Raw genomic sequence first — 17,665 nt, 5'->3', positions numbered from 1 at the left:
CATGTCATTAGCAGGTTTTATCTTTATGGGGAATATAAAGCACAAAGCAGCTTCATTTTGAGGTTTGAACGCTAACCAATTAATCAGTATTTTGTCCCAGAACAGACAGACTATCCTTTTAGGACATACGAAGTAAGTTGCAATCTTTAGTTGATTTTTTTGTTACTGTTGTGGCAGATCACAGCACCAGTAATACCAGGGTTATTTGTGTTTAATGGTCAGAGGAACGGGGGTGAAAGGAAGGCCAAGATTTCCTCCTAAGAAAAGATACTAAATCCTCTGGGAGCAGGGGAAAATGAGGACCTTGGAGATCCCCAAGGAAGGAATGAGAAATGGACATCTCCCTGAAGAGTGGTATCTCCATCAGATGGACAGGAGCTGTAGGGTGCAGAGATGAGATCTCTCCCTCTTTCCATCTGAGAGGGAGAAGGTAGTCTTAGGTTTGCTTCTGGGTGTCTAGATTAAGCAGGGTTTTCTCAGATTTAGGTTCCACTGATCTCTCTACAACCCTTTGTAACCATGCTCTTTAGCTTAGATTTTATAAATGAATACCTTTTATTTGCCTGGTTTGATTTAGAAATTATTTCAGCAGTTGGCAGGATGCAAAACCTTACGTTCCCACAGGCATGATAACATTGAGATGTGGGCACCAGAGCACATCAGGAATGCTTGATTTCCATGTAACATTTTGGGAGTATCCAAAGAGTAACAGGCTGTTCTGCTGAGCTCTAAGGACTGTGCAGGTAATATCTTCTGGTGGCCTACATTATCCAGGCAAGTTCTTTGACAGCAGCAAGGTATCTAGGAAAATATCTAGGAAAATATTAATGTCCTGGGATTCCGTGGGTAATTTCTAACATTGATCTTAAAATAGGGTGCAACTGGTTTTCTACCCAGGGAAACTGTCATGTTCTTTCCAAGGCCACAAAAAAAAAAATAAATCCCAAAGCCTCTTTTGATTAGCTCAGCAACCTGTGGTGGTGTGTGGTGGTTTTTTTTTTTTTTTTTTTTTTCCCTTCAACTCTGGAATGTGCATTTAATCTTCCTTTGACCACCCATCTTCAGAGGGTGGTCCAACACTGGAACAGGCTTCCTAGTGAGATGCTCGATGCCCTAAGCCTGTCAGTGTTTAAGAGGTGTTTGGACAATGCCCTTAACAACATGCTTTAACTTTTGGTCAGCTCTGAAGTGGTCAGGCAATTGGACTAGATGGTTGTGGTAGATCCCTTACAGTGGAAAATGTTCTATTCTATATATAGATAGATGAATATTCTCTATTTAATGCTATATATGGTATTAGTCTAGCTGGTTATTCATCCAGATTAGCTGTACCTTCTCCATTACCACATCTGAGCTTATCATAGTCTTTTGTGTCACTAGTAGAATAGAATAGTAAAACAGAAGGAGCTGTTATACCCTTTTACAAAAGAGGGACTAGTTCTTTGTTCTGCAGGAAAGGTGTGGGTTTGCAGAGGAAGGAAAAGGGCAGTGCCATTGCTGCTTGGATGTCCTTCATCTTTGCTAGTTTTGAGCAGTTCTCAGCCTCTCACTGGCTGAAAAAAAAACCCCAAAACAGCCCATGCATGGCACCTCTGTTGGAGAAATTCCTGTACTGAATTGGTTCTGTTGCAGGTTGTTGCAAAGGCAAGATCTTCATAGTATTTAGTCCTATTGGATTACACTAATTTGCTAAAACACAGATATCTAGTGCTGCTTAAAATGCCCTTGGAATGGCAGCCTGGCCTCAAGGAAGGCACAAGGCTTTTGTGGGAACTATAGAACACCTGAGGTGGCTCTAGACATCATTTCTGGGAAGTAAAAGCAAAATACAGGCACGGTGCCATAATTGCTTTAGGCTTCTCTGTCTATTACTTGTCTCTCTCATGTTTATATGTTGGTCTTCGAGGCAGGGATTGTGTTCGGCAATGTTTGAATGGATGCCGAGCAAGAGAATTTTCACTGGATTTGGGAAAGGAAAGAGATTAAGCATGTTGCAAAATGTGTGAAGTAATGATGTGGGTAACTTTTTTCTTATTCTAAATTCAGAGAAGAAAAATACAGAAAAATTGTGAACTCTCTCTCTGAAGTTCAGAACAGATGAAATGCTAGGTTTTAATATTTCAAAAAACACCTTAAACATTAAATAGTTACAAACTTTTCAAAAGTACTCCATATGAGATAATTTTTAGAAAAAGCACTAAATCTTTTAACATTAGAAATATAGCATTTTCATATTTTTACCATTTCAAAACCCATTTTCAGAATTGCTTAGCAGCTAAGACATTCATTAACAATGACACTTTCCCAGCAAACAAAATACCTTTTGAACAAACTGGAACTTAGAAAAGTAAACAAACAAACCAAAATATTCCTTTCTTGATAAATTTGCATTGACTGTGTTTCTGAAACTTGAGGAACACTCCTGGATACTGCAGTGCAGCCTGTAATACTGTCCATAGACCTTTTCAGGAGTTCATTACAACTATTAGATTAGTTCAGGGTTAATGAAAATTCTCCAAAAGTCCAAAACGATCAGGGTTTTGAGAGAAACAGTTTTGATCTCCAGCATTGTTTAATCCTTAAATGGTTCCTTTTTTAAATTATTAAAACCAAACATTTCAACTGAGCTGAACTCCAGGGACAGACAGTTCTTTTTTTTTTTTTTTTTTTTTTTTGTTACCGTTTTTTGTCTGGGTTTAGAATAAGAAAACCTAATTTCTGTTTACACCACTGCTTCCTTAAATACACCTCAAAGCAAAGTGGCTGCTCCCATTACACTTTCTACCACATCCATGGAGTCAATCTTGGACCGAGCCTCTAGTCACACTCAGCTGCAAAGCAAGGTGGGAGATCTCACTTATGTTCCCCAGAAGCCCTCCAAGCTGTGGCAATGCTTTCATGAAACCTGTTTCTGAATTTCAAAGTCGTGACAGACATTAAGTTATCACATGTCCCTGGTAAAGGATTTGTGTCTGATCTGTAAACCATGGTCTGTCTTTCCCGGGAGAACTGTCCGTGCATGTATGTAATCACTTCTGTCACCTCCTCCTGGACAGACCAATTTGATCCCAAAGACCATCCTAATGCTCAATGCACAAAGGAGATTTTGCTTTGTGTGAGCGAGCACATAAGGGACAGAAGGAGTTGTATGGAGACCTACCCATCCTCCAAAAGGATGCACCAAAAGGGAGGTTGGGATATGCACATCAGGAATCCACAATGACAACTGTCAATAGCTAAGATATGCTTAGTATTAGTGGCTGCTTTGGGTTATTTTTTTCACTTTCTTGCCTTTGCAGCTTCTTTGGCCGTTCTCTGTGGCCTCACGCATTCTTCTGTTGACTGCCGAGAAGACAGAGCCACCTTCATCAAATGTGATGTCCAAGTCACCGTGGGTTCCTACCACCAGAGAGGATATGTGTCTTACCTGTATGTCTGTGAGGACAGCCCACCTCAGCAGCACTGGAGGGACATCAACCCACCCCAGAGGCGTTTTGCTGGTCTCTTTGCCAGGTTGGTGCTTCTTCTCCTCAACAGCTGAGTGGGGCCCATCCGAGCAACACCCCCCCGAAGATATCTCACCTTTTGCAGAACTGGCCTCTGCCAAATGATGGACTGAAGAAGCATATTTCTAGTTCTTAGGTTGAAGCCAGCAGAGCGATTTAGCCTTGAGTCCACTAGGGAGCTCCGCTGGGTTGTGAAATTCTTTCCTTGTGTCTATCAAAGCAACACTAGTCCCCCCCCTCCTTCCCTCCCGTCTTTTTAAAGGGTTTGAGAGACATCAGAAAATCCATCTCGTAAACAGCCTGCTTTGTTCCTTCTTAGGTTTTAATATTTATCTTCTGATCCAAAGCAACATCTGGTGGATGCCAATGGGGAAAAAGATTAGGCATTATGAGAAGCAGAAGGTTGTGTTTTTTTCTTCTTCTCTCCCCCCGCCCCCCCCCCCTCGCCCCCCTTCCTTTCTCCAAGCAGTTTCATGAGTAAAAAGTAGCAGAGAAAATCCAGCAGGTTGTGCAATATTTACTCAGCAAGGGTGCTCAGGCTTTGCAAATCCAAGGCCAAGTTGCCTAGGAGTATAAATTGGTACCATTGCTTTTAATGGAGCTGTGGGGATTTATACCTGCAGAGCACTTACTCCTAGGAGTAAGAGGGAGGTCTGAATTAAGGAATAAATGGATGAACAAAACTTTCTAAAGGACACTAAAGAAACAGAGAATTAGAATATCACTGCAATACATTGCCCATGATCTGCTGTACATGGTGAACCCCATTCCTGTCTGGTGGGTGATGCTGCAGTCCAGGTGTTTCAATGGAGTTGCAGAGATTTGGTACTCATCTTTATCTGGTCCTTATGTGACAGCTGGTGTTGTGAGTCACCAGAGGGAGTTCCAGATGCCCTGTGTTGAGAGAAGAAAACCAACTGGATTTACTGAACACAGGCAGCAGACACAAACGGCACTATGTTTTTAACTTATTAAAAAAAAAATAATTAAAAAGAAAGATCTACATAGTTACAGCATCTGCCTGGCAGACTGTAATTTCTTCCCGCACACCAGTTTTCTTAATTTGACCTGGCTTTCATAAGAAATAGACACCTTAAGAATGATGAAATTTTTGTCAGTTTTGAGAAAATCTGTCCTAGGGCAGAAAAAAATTATTTTCCTGTTGCGGGAGAGCAAGGCAGAATTGTGCCCTGAACTGTTTGCCAGCAGACTGCAGGCCAGAGCGCAGGAATCTGGCCAACTGACCTGTCCAAAGTCACATCGTGCATTGGTAATGTCCTGTGACATCCTAGGAGATGGGGAGGACAGTTTTCTTGGGGCAGACACGAGTAGGGAGTCGTAGAGAGGTAAAAAGAATTAATCTTGAAATTAAACTAATTTCATCAGTTCTATTGCTCCTGGAATGACTTCAGTGTTTCAGTACAAGAAACTTGTCTTGTCTTACTGAATCCTGTTTGGTTTTTTTTTTTTTTTTGCTTTGTGTTTCCTGGGTATCAAAACGGTGCTCAGGTCTTTACTTGTAAAAAAGGTGTCTGCAATGTGTCTATTCCTATGATTGTTTTTCTGCTTGCTCCTTTTCTTGGTTTGAGCTGCTCCTGTGTAAGGAAAAGTAATGCGGTCCGTTCGCTGACTGTTTCCTTATTGTTTTTCGCTGTGGTTTTGTCCAATTTAATTGTGAATGTCCCAGAGACAGGGTTTATTATTCCTTCAGGGAATCCTATCAGGGAGATATTTCTGAACCAAATCAATCAACTTTTTCTTACCTAATGTTTTCCCACTCTTCCAGTGTCTTCAACCTCTTTGTTATTATCATTAGTTTTTCCCCTTGTGCTCAAGCTTGTCTAGTAGTTAGAAATTAAAACTTGGGTTGCTGAGGAATTTTCCAGAATACTGAGTTTTTTTAATGGTAAATCTATTTCTAAACTGGTTCTTGCTGAAGTGGAGCAGGGACAAAGAAGATTGATTTCAAGTGAGTTTCCTGATCTGAAAAAGCTAGGGAGAAGTAGAGGAAGAGGGAGTTTGAAGACATCCAAATTACGTGTTTCAGAACTTTGGAAAACTTTTTTGTTTAAATTTCAGTTCAGAAAAAATGTTTCATTTCCAAATATTAATAGAATTTGTAGAAAAGTATTAGAAAATTCAACTGTTCAAACTAGAAAATAACTGTTTGTGGAATTGCCAAAGTATTACACATGGATTACTGTAATCAATAACAGTAATAATAACCAAAAAACGTATGAATTTGTATTCTGTGCAAACATTCAAGTGGTAAGACATCCATTCCAGGACGGGGACAAAACTACTTAAATCATTCCTGGCTTAACTGCACATCAAATCTCTCCTCTTCTTTCTTACTACTTCTACAGTGGTTTGAATAAAGCTTCTCCTAACCTATTCTGTACTATAACCTACACTTTGTGAGTGTATAATGGCAAATGTGTATTACTTAGAAGGGGTGCAAGTCTTGCCATTAACCATTCTGGTACTAAGATGCGTCACTGAATTTCCTTTAATATATCACCCCTTTTTTTTCTTACATTTCATTTAAATGCTGCAGTTTGTTAACAGTTTTCCAGCATCAAGGTTTCAGGATGCAGTTACTAGGGGACAGGGAGGAACTGGCTCTTTGCCTATAAGCAAAGCTTGTTAAGTTTTGTAAAAAGATGTGAACAACTGCTCAAAGGTCCTAGTATTGACTTCAGTGCCTGGCAAGTTGGGCCTATGCCCTGCATCCAGCCCACAACAACCCCTTTCTGTCTTTAAAACAGTTGGTTATTTAAAAGACACAGCTTTTTCTTGTAGCATTAAAAAGAAGTTCTATGCAGTCTTGAAAGATAGCCCAGTCCATTGAATTATTGCACAGGACAAGAGCAGTTCTCAAAGTGTTGCTATCAAAAGCATGTGTAGTTCCCTACGGCTGGCTTTTGATTATTGATACAGCAGAGGGAAAGGTTCATTTAAATATAGCGATAAAAATTCACCGTTAAGAAGGTTCAGCTACTTGCAGAAGGCTTTTTTCCTGTTGTTTCTAATGTGGCTGCTGCCTTTAACACTTTAACCCTGAAGAAGGGCAACAAAACAAACACCCCCTAAATGCACTGTCAGAGCAGCTCTTTGTTTGCACAATGAGCTGCTATATCCAGCATGGTTTGGAAATTTCAGGTTCATTAAACCATTCTGATCATCACCCTCCTAACAAAGCTCTGAGTGTTGCCTTTCCAATTAGGTCAATTTTGGTAGAACTTAGGCTCCTGACTTTGGCACTTCAGGAAATCCTGTTAGATGGGGCTTTCCCGAGCCTGAAAACCTTTGAAAATCCTGGTCCTATCTATCTGGTCCTCTATTTTGTCGAGCAAATCACAGTATGAACTCTGTCCTTTCTTAGCCACTCAGAAAAGTGGTATAATTTCTGAGCTATGTTGGTGTTTGCTCTAACTCATCTCCTTTCTGCTCGCCTTCCCACAAGATGCAGATGTATTTCTGATGGTGGGATGGGGAGAGGAAGAAGAAGGAGCAATGGCTGAGGAAGGAATGAAAAGTGATATTGGATTACACCATCCTGATCCAAAGCCTGTAGAAGTAAATTTGGAAGTTTTCCCCTCATTTTGAGAGATGTTGGATCCCATAGCTCCCCATAATGAAATGCTACCAAAGTCAGCAGCAACTCCAAGGGAAAAAAAAATGTTTCCTCCCCACCACCTTTCCTGTTACTTCTTCCCCCTATGCAAGGGGAGGCTTTAGAGCAAATGTCTGTTAGTATAACTGGCACATATATCGAATCTGCTTAGTCTGGGCTGTTAAGTAACTTTAATTAATTTACTAAGTTAATGTTCCAGTGCTAGCAACAAAGCATCATTGCAATCAGCTGGGTAGCAGGAATTGGAACCCCTAAATGAGCTCATTTTTTCACAGTTGGAATTAGGGACCAGTTAGCCAGTTGTGTGGTTTTTCCAATTTCTCCCCTTGCCCTAGGGGAGTTGCAAGTTATTCATTCCCTATTGCTAAGTGTGAGTAAGATGGGGAGGGGGGAGACAGGAACAAACCCTACACCATGTAGGAGTCCATCTTTGATCCTAACACTGCTGATTCCCTAGCTGTTGTCTGCGCTTATCTTCCTGCCTTGGTCCTAGAGTCGTGTTTGCTACTATTTGTAATAGTTTGGGGAAGCAGAAAGGCATCACTGAGAGATATTTACTGCATGTATTTTCATCCCGAGTCTGTGCAGATAAAGGGGGGAAAAACAAATAAACAATAAAAGAATGGAAACAAAATTACAGAAATTTGCAAAGTTTGACAAATGGTGGCCAGGAGTTGCCACAAGCTAATGGCTTGCAATGATTAATAAGAGTAAAAATAATTGCATTTCATTAAGATTGATGACACCCCATTTAACCTCCCTTCTCGTTTCAGCCCTAAAGTGGAAAGAGATGAAGTTCTCATCTATAATAGCTCCTGTAACATTACCATGGAAACTGAGGCAGAGATGGAGTGTGAGGGAGCTAATCAGCCAATTACTGCCAAGATTACTGAGATATGGAAAAACTGGGGCCAGAACACTCAGGTATAATCAAATCTTTTTTACAGACTGATTCAAACAGCTTAAAATTAAATTTGTAATATTGTGTACATTTAAAGGGGGCAAAAAAAAAAACAATTTAGGCAGAGCAGCAGCAATATATAATATTAAATGCTTTCCAACTTTGAATAGCAGTTGTAATGCAGTGCAGCTGAATTAATGGTTAACTATGGTTAATCATGTATTTTATGAGACATAAATGAGCTTTACCTTATTTTCTGTGCAATGCAGGTGTTTTTTCAAACTCTCCCTTATTTATATAAATTCAAAGTCTGTCTTAAAAGTGTTATTTTCTGTTACTTGAAATCTTAGCCATGTGATACAGAGTTTCAGCTCACTGGCAGAGACTTAGCATTCCGCATTTGTGCAGCTCTGCTTATATTTGTTTTTTTCTCCTCTTCGGTATCTGAAGTAAAATGGGACAGTCCTCTCCGTGCTATGTGCGGGTATAGCAAGAAGAAAGACATATGTAAAGAGTTCATGACAAAAAATTATGACTCTGAATTAACATGATTGTAGGGCTCTATATCTAAAAAGGTAAACGTTAAATGTCCTTTTAAAGTCCACGTGGTGTTGCAGAGTTTCTGGGGGCTTGAGCTAAATACTGGGTTGTGCCACCTGTGAGAAGAAATTCAGAGGGGTTGGATATTTGGAGAACATCAAATATCCCTTTGTCACTCACCTTTCCTAAATGAGCAGCTCCTGAGAAGTGGTGGGGACCTACCATGTACAGGGCAGAGCAAGTGGGAAGAGTTCCTCACCTGACTTATGGTAAAAAACCAAATGCTGTTTTTTAATCTATTAAATCAAATTATCATGCAGTCTTCTTGGTACAGTTGAAACCTAGAGAAATGAAGTTTGTTTGCTTAGCGTTGGTGTTAAATCTACCATGGTCATTTTTAACTCTGTAATGACGTTTCCTTTACTCCCCCATCCCACCCCAAAAGTGGCTGCAGTGTCCTGGCAAAGTAATCTTGGTGTGTTTCCAGTATCGGATTCTAGATCTTTTACTAAGAACCTCTGACTGTTTGCCTTACCTTACATGTATGGTACTATTGCAGCTGGGTATCCCAAAATACAATTGCTTGCCTTCATTCTGTTAAGTCTGTCTTGATCTGTGAAGGAATGTCACGTGTAGCCCTTTACCTATTCGTGTTGATCTGCCAGTCAGCCTTGCTAGTCACGCTACCAGAAACGTGCCCAGCTAAGGAGAAAACCAAGCCCCAAAACTTGCTAGTTGACAACTGCAGGAGGACAGCAAAGGGAAGTGCTCAGGCAAGTATCAGATCAATTGGTAACTGCTCCTTCCTATTCATATTTTCCTTCCTGAATGTGATAAGGGCATCTCTACAGCCCCAGAGCCTGGGCTGCAGCGTGTAGGAGGTATTACCTGCTGTTGGCTGTGATCTGAACAGCTCAGCTGTGTCACAGGTCCTGTAGTCTCAGTAACAAGATGATGACGGGTTGTCTTTGACTCAGGTAGGAGCAAGAATAGGAAGAAGTGGTGAGGTTTGGCCCTACTATGGTTTTTCTGCTCAGAGTGGGGAAAATCACGGAAGTCCTAAGTGTTCTGAATGATTAAATTCATTCAGGGAGAGCAGGACAAAACTAGCCGTGCTTTTAGATCTGGGATTTGTGGCTGCTTAATGAACCCAGAGGGCCTTTGGAATCATTTTATCCCTCTTCCCAAAACTGGTCTGGGTGAGCAGAGGTGGATGGGTGGGGAGTTCAGATAAATGGTTTCAATTTTGGTCCCTTTCTAGCTGACAGCATCCTGTTAAGATTTATGACCTGGTGCAGCATATACATGCTTCACTGTAGAGATTTAAATCATGTCATGTGAACTGGCCTTACCTTTCCAGTGGAAATAATGGTCCCCAGGTTCAGCACTAAGCGGTGAAATGCATTAATAGCACCACGTGCCTTAGGATAATGGTGCTATTAGCAGGCAGCACCACTCTGTGTACAAGTAATGGGGCTGCATCTCTTTATAATAACATCTGGCACATCTATTGAACTCTCATGCAAGGATCTCAAAGTGCTTCGTAAAAAACGGGCCTGATCCGTAGCTGTTCTCAGCATACCTACACTGCTCAGTGCTTTGTTTTCTACTCACTCTTTTGCTTACTCTCTTCTGAAGGATGCCCAGGCAGGCTGATAACTCAGCAGTGTCTTAGCACAGCTGAGCTTTGTGGGAGGGTTGCGGCAGAGATGATTAGATGATGATGGAGCAGAATTAGCTCCAGGATGGCACTGGAAGTAAAAAGAATTGTTGGAGAAAGGCTGACAGACGCTTATATTATCAAGAGCATGGAATGAATGGGCATTGGCAAGAAGAGAGAACAACCTCTGTTCAGAGCAGAAAATATTTTTTTTTTAAAAAAGTTTGGTTCTGCGAACTTGAGTCTAAGGGATACAGACATTAGGGTAAGGTCCTTTTTATTTCAGTCATTTTAAGACACCTAATAAGACCTGCCTGTAATTCTAGAAATAATAAGAAAGACATGAATGTGATTAGTTGGGATTTGGTAGGCTGGAAATGAGGTGAACGTAGACTGTGAATGTGACAAGGTTTGGCAGCAATCTCCTGGTGGGAGAATGCTGGGCAGGAAGATCCAGAGATGCCTGGGGAGGAGCGTGGTGGGTGCATGAGGGAGGCTGGGTGCCATGATATCCCCAGTAGCAGGGAACCAAACCAGACGTGACCTGGCAGCATCGAAGAGAAATCCACGCATAAGGATCCTGGTGTACAGTGAGTGGCAGAGGCATGTCCATTGGCTTGATCCTGCCTTTGACCAGCACGGGCGTTGCAGTGAATGGAAATAGGCCATTTTTCTCTTACCTGACTCTGCAGAACAGTATCCAGACAGTGAATTCACCCTGGATCTGTCAGCTTTACTAAAACTTGTATTAAATGGCTGTTGTAACTCATCCAGGAATCTGACCTTAGCCATGCTTGTTGGGTTTTGAATAACAACATGTTGCCAGATCAATTCTCCCATTTTTCTGGTCACATCCAGAGGATATTATATGCATTCCTATGGTGTTCCCCCAACGCCTGTTTGAATTGCAAGTGTATATGTGCGCCAAAGATGCCAAAGAGATTAACAAATGCTGCAAATGTTCTTCCTCGGTGCATTAGAGGTGGTTGTCCTTTGAACTTCTTTTACTGTCTTAGATACGCAGAAACTCCAATTACTAGAGGATCATTGTACGTAGATAGAAATTCTTCACAGATGCAATTCCCCCGCCCCATTTCTTTAACTCCCATTTTCCCCTGCTAATTTTCATTAAAATAGATCTTTATATGTATTTAAGAAATTAGCTCTAGGTACCTTAATTTTTGGATGATCTGCATGAGATGGCTAAGCTTAATTCTGCAGGGAAGAGAGTTCTTCTACCTTTGATTTCAATATAACTTTGCTGAAAAATTGGGCTGTAGCTATCATAAAAAATTAGAATGTTATTTTTGAAAATGCTGTCTGTTTTGTTCACGTTGTACATGTTGTTCCCTTGAGTCAGGTACTTGAATTTGCTGTCTAGGTTGAATCCCTCTGAATATTTGTGGGCAGAATCCTCAGGAAAACAGCTGTATTTTCTGGTAGGTGATGCAATATCCATCACTTAAGTTTTGTCCCTTCAAAGCTGATCTCCGAGTTGTTGCTTGCATGGTTACAATCTGAGCTGGGCTCAGCTCTGAATCTAGAGGACCTCCAAGATTTCGGGGAGTTTCAAGTTGCTGGCTGGAGATCCGTGAGTTGCATGGCAGACTTAATGAAATTTAAGTTCACCAACTTGGACTTTACCTGGGGACTGGTCTGTCCCACCACCCCCAGAGAATTTTATGCTTTTATGCTTTTCTTCATAAACTGATTTAGGCCCTTGCCTCACTTTCTGTTTGAAGTATTTTATCCCCTATGACTTAATTAGGTTGTGCAAAGTAAGCAGGAGGCCTCTGCCCCACTGTTGCATTCAGCATCATCAGTGTTTGTAACTTGCTTCTTTATTATCTAAGGAAGAGTTGCAGAATAATTTTTATATTGGTACATAATGAAGTTTAGCCTACTTAAAGGAGAGGGGGAAAAGAAAACAACCCATAACTGCCCCCCCACCCCAGCACTGATTGTATATCCCACAGGACTTAATTAGTTCACAGTTTCATGATACTCTGGATAATGGGAAGATATGAATTAAATAATAAAAGGGAAAAGTTCTAATGCTCACTCAGTACCTGTCCACTTCCACCTTGGTTGCATAATGAGATGTCAGCTACCGTGACACTGATGAGACATGTAAACCATGCTGATAACACACGTAAAGGATGCTCATGGGAAGGTTTGACCAGGCTTGGATGTCTCTGAACCCATTATGCTTAGTGAGCCTTCAGATTATTATTCCGGACCACTGGACCAGACCTAATCATCATGCAAGCATGCTGTTTGAGCAGTGCTTCCCTGCTCTGGCTCCCCCTCCTCCCCTGGCCCAGATGGGTGATATAATGTTTGTCGGAGGGCAGATGCCGCGTACATTAAGTCAGTCATAGGGAAGCTGAACTGGTATACTAGTGAATTCTCTACAACCTAACCCTCGAGGGGTCCCTATTAAGAAATAGAAGGCTAATAAAAAATAACTTGCTAGATAAAAATGCCATCCTGGATTATGGCTCTGCCTGGGTATGCTGTGCTGCCTTTAGTTTGTTTTTAAATAGGGCATTAAAGGAAGGTCCTGAGATTTAAGAAGTGGCTTAGAGTATTGAGGATCTGTAAATTCTTGGCTTGGTGATTGATACCAGGATAACTGCTTTGTTCACTTTTCAGCACAAAAAAAAAAAAAAAAGAGAGAGAGAGAGAAAAATAAAACCACAAAAGGCTGTGTCTGAGAGATGCAGTCACCTAAGATACCCTGGCTGTTCAGCTTCCACTTAATGTAATCAGAACTAGCTCTCCAAATCCCTTGCATTCCACTGCAGATCTTAGAATCACTCCTTTCTTTTTTTGGGCCCTTGTTTTCCCCATTTACCATCACCCTGGATGCTGCATTATTTGAAGGGAAGGAAGGAGATGAGATCATTTTGCCCGTTGGAGATATACTTTATAAAGGTGGCAAATCCTAGGCAGCTTTCTGGGAAGCATAAAAGGTTCTCCGGAAACACGGAGCACTCTGAACGTAAAGGGCTCTTACTTTGTTATTGACAGCAGGACTGATGCCAAACCTCTCAACCATGTTGTCCATCTGTGAGGGACACAAGTGATGGGAGGTGACTCTGCTTGGCAGGTCCAGCAGGCTCTTTGCACTCTGCATAGTAGATGCCCGATGCTCTTTTACTCTTGTTTTAGTGCCATCCTCATGTTGAGTGGATGTTTGATGGGTGCATTTTTAAGGGTGATAGGGTCATAATTGGTTGTGCCTACATGCAGACAAGTGAGGGCTTCCAGTCCGTGGTCAGATAGGTTTATAAGTATCTTCTGTTTAAAAAAAACCCAATGAAATAACAAAATCCAGTAATTTTAGCAGGGTACCAGTGCCTAAGGATGAAGGTGTGGGGTATTGTCTTTCAAGCTTCTTTGCCTTCAGAGCCCTAGCACACTCTAATATCTACACTGTCTCCCTTTGGTGCCCTTTGGCCATCTATTTCCACCTGCCCTCCATCTCCTGTACTGTCCTTTTTTTTCCTTGAGCACCAAACAACACCAGAAAGGGCAAAGAAATCCTTTCTCTGCCTTCTCCAGTGCTCTCCTTTGCTGGAATGCCTATGAGGGCAACAGCTACACCAGTCTGAGAGTGGTTAAGCAGGATAGGGATGAGACATGCTGCCTGTGAGGGTGGATGCATCTGGGTCTGAGCAGGAGCCCACAAATGGGTCCTGGAACCGTGTGCTAGCAGAGATGGAGCACTTGGGTTTGTGCTTCCTCTACCTCGATGCAAGGGAAGCGGTGCTGCCTGCCCTGCGTTACTGTTTTGGGGAGATGGATGCTAAAGGGTGCTTCAAAAGTGGCCTTTCCTCTTCACCCTCCTTACCTTAATACAGAAAAGTTTACACTGGAAGCAACAGAGCAGATTCCATCTTGATACATAGTTTTTTTTGTAGGGGTTAATAAATCAGCTCCCCTTTTCTCAACTGGAGGGAGAATTATAGTAAGATAGGATATTTCATTCCTGTGTATCCCTTTAGATGCTTTAAAACACCAGATGCCTTTATTTGGCCATAAGGGGTCACATCTTGCAGAGGCTGGGGAATCATTTCCTTTGACTCTAGCTTATTAGGGAGGATCCTGATAGTACCTGACATCATGGTGTCTTGGGCTTTGATCAGGGCTCCTGGATGCCTTGGCAGCACAAATAGCCAAAAATAACCATGTCACACAAGATGGGATGTCAGGAGTAAGGCTAGATGAAATTCTTCTAAACTATTGTGTGTATGTTTTTCATAAATACGCACTTTCAACAGCCCAGCAAGCCCACCCTTGCATCTCCATGTTCCCTGTTTTCTTACCCTGCTAGCTTGGTCACAGTGTTATTTTCAGAAGGGGGTAGGGAAGGCAACAAAACCAACCGAGATTTGCAAGCCTCACAGAAAGGAAGTGGGGGAGTCCATAATAATACAATAAAAAGAAAACCAGAACTCCAGTCTTGGGGTGCGGATGCTATCGGAGCAGAGAGGTACCATCTGCAAGGTTGTTAAGATGTAGAGAACCAAGATGGCCTCCACAGTAACCACAGGCAATGTGAAGAGATAAATGGTTGACCCGAGCCCGTGTCAGGCTAGGATTGATGCCACTATCAGCCCTAGTGCCTTTGCAATGATTTTTTAAAAAATCTCTGATAGAGTGTGTTATCTAGTTACTGGCACGAGGGCAATGGCCTGGAGGCAGTGAGGAGGAGGGGGAAGGAAGAAGGAGAGGAGGAGGGAGAGAAAGAAAAAATGGTCATTCCAGGAGGACAATCTCTGTTGGACTAAATGAGAAAATAAGGACCTTGCTCTGAAAGGGGATGGTAAATAAATAAATAATAATAAAAAGTGGCTGCTAGGTGTGTGAGAAAAGGATAAGCAAAATTGCTTCTTTTTCTTTCTCTGTGTTGTTGTGTGGTGTGGTTTGTTTTTTTTTTTTTTTTTTTTTTTTAATGGGATCGGCCTTGGGGCTGCAATAGGAAATTTAGAAGAAGTGCTTGTGGTGTGGGATTTTTTCCTTTTACTTTAATTTTTTGCTTCCTGATTTGAGGCTTAACTCTTTCATCTCCTGCTGTCAGATCAAAAATGAAGGACTGAACAGCCCCTTGTTTTTTGTTGGTTTGGGTTTTTTTTTGTGTGTGTGTGTGTGTGTGTGTGTGTGTGGTTTTTTTTTTTTTTTTCCTCCCAATCTCGCCATTTTATTAGTATCTCCGAGGAGATTGCTTCCAAAATTATACATGCCTTTTCAGGTAGCCCTCTTCTCTCCATCACTCATACTGCTGCACTAGAGGCACATTGGAAGCTACCCCCAGGGTGGGATTCTGTTACCCCCGAGGTGGGATGCCATTATTCCCACGATGGGATGCCAGTCCCCTGTAACCCACAGCACATCACAGCCTTTCCACTTGCATTTAAACACACCCATGTGAAATCAGAATAGAGCATGGCTCAGTTTAATGAGAACTGTTTTCCTTCTTCTCCCTCCATTTATTCCTGCTCCCCACCCTTAAGAGAAACACAGATTCAGAGTGAAAAGTGTTGTTTTGGAGATGTTCCTCCAGGGGAGAGAAAGCAAATCTTTCCCTTCCTGCATAAAGGGAAGGCTCGAATTAAGGTCAGGAGGGTGTGGGGAAGCCTTCCTGAGGGACTGTAGGCACGTTTTCTCTCCACTTGCTTCTAGGCTCTTGTACAGAGTCTTGCTGCCACTTTCCTGTTTAATTATGACAGAAACTCTAATTGACGACTTCAACATTTAGGCAGTTTTGGGGGCAGGGGGGAGCATTCTGCTGTTGAAAGCATGGCTATGGTTCTCTGTTCATGGCACTCGCTCTCCATTTGGGGGAAGGGGCTTGGGAGCGTTTGATGCCTGGGTTTGTGCTGGGGTGCACGGCCTTGGCCTCTGTTTGAAGCCCGAAGGAAGCCTTCTCCATCACCCCATCTCAAATTCAACTGGAAAAGGGCTGGGCCCCTTGGAGACAGTCATTACCCAGACTTGTTCTGCATTGGAGCGTGGCTTTGATGTAGGTGAAGGTCTTGCCCACCCTCCGTAGGTGTGATGTGGGCTGAAGATCCTTTCAGACACTTGCATCACTAGCTTGGGGCTCTGTGTCACCATATGACTTCATGTCCTCTCCCCAGTCCTGAACAGAGCAGTACCGGGGACTTGATGCTCCGCACAGGAGTTTTCTGTGTAACAGAGGTACTGGCTGACCTACAACCACTTCCCAAATGTTTCTGGGGCCTGGTTCATCACCCAGCAAGGTCTGGGCATGTGGTCACCTTGTTTTGAAAGCTGGGAGATGTTTATAGCACAGACTTGGACAGAGCGGGACCATCGGCAGGGCCCTTGATTTAACTGGACCATGAATGGAGATGCTGTCTTCATGCTCTTCAAGCACCACCAAAAGCATGTGGCCAAGGCTGAGAACTGGGTTACACCATGGTGTTGGAGGCAGCTCCAGGTCTTAAACAATGAAATGCCAGATCTGGAGGTGAGCGTGTTTCCTTTAGACTCAAGCAATAATCAGAGCCATTTTGCTTTATTTTTATGTTTTCTTGGTGTTTTGTTTTAGGCTCCTAAATCCACACTAAGGCCCTGATTGACAGATGAATGCCCAGTTCTGAGCAAATTTTAAACCTTCCCCTCAATGGCCTTGTTTCCTCATCCACATGAAAATTCATTTGCTTTAATCTTCCAAAATGCTGAGCCTACATGTGTGTTGGTATGTGTCAAGTGCCCTGGTGGCTCCATGTTCCTGCAAGTGACTCCTAACTGTTGGCAATTTATTCACAGACATTTATGCAGGAAAAAGACTTACTGGATGAATAAAAAGCCATTGACTTCTCAGGGACATTTACTCATTTAGATGAGCACTGGCTGGATATGGGCCAGTAACTCCGATGGGTTCATTATCATTAGTCATGGCTTGCAGAGGAAGCAGGATCTCCTTTTTCTGTTTCTACAATGTTTCTGCTAGGCTGTAGACCATACCTGAATCTGGTGCCTCTGTCATTTATGGCATCTGGTGAGTGGTAGGTGCTGGATTAGGCCACTTCTATAGGGACATAGCTCTAAAAAGCTGAGTTCGGTACATGGCCTGTTCTCTAGCCATGAGTGCAGGATCAGGCTTCCCATCTGATCCACAAGAAGTGAGAAGCAGCCTGGGATAGAGTGTGTATGGTGGGGACAAGCTGGGTTTTGCTTACTTTAGGAAAAAAGTTGGTAAATCCTGAGGATAACAAAAACCTGAAAAGCTTGATCTCCTAGTAAGCTGGTGGTATTGATAGAAAATCTTGTATTGTGATTTCTTCTGTGTACAGGCTTCAGAGTAAGAGTAGAGTAAGGATGAGCAGTATTTGTTGTGTTGTTTTTTCTTTTTTAAGGTTTGATTTTATTTTCTGGTTTTGTTACTG

At 42.2% G+C, this 17,665-nt stretch overlaps 1 protein-coding gene across 4 annotated transcripts in view; it reads left to right on the top strand.

The window, feature by feature from the left end:
- Positions 1-17,665, top strand: part of PKHD1 (PKHD1 ciliary IPT domain containing fibrocystin/polyductin) — a 278,509-nt gene that overhangs the window by 62,486 nt on the left and 198,358 nt on the right. For all 4 annotated transcript variants that reach the window (XM_037391751.1, XM_037391752.1, XM_037391750.1 and 1 more), the window contains 2 exons: positions 3,300-3,513; positions 7,917-8,067. In XM_037391751.1, the coding sequence (XP_037247648.1) occupies positions 3,300-3,513; positions 7,917-8,067 (365 nt within the window). The remainder of the gene's footprint in view (positions 1-3,299; positions 3,514-7,916; positions 8,068-17,665) is intronic.

This window comes from Falco rusticolus, chromosome 6 (genome assembly GCF_015220075.1).
Source record: "Falco rusticolus isolate bFalRus1 chromosome 6, bFalRus1.pri, whole genome shotgun sequence".
Lineage (NCBI taxonomy): Eukaryota > Metazoa > Chordata > Aves > Falconiformes > Falconidae > Falco > Falco rusticolus.
The sequence above is the reverse complement of the archived record's forward strand: the minus strand, read 5'-3'. Positions and strand labels throughout refer to the sequence as shown.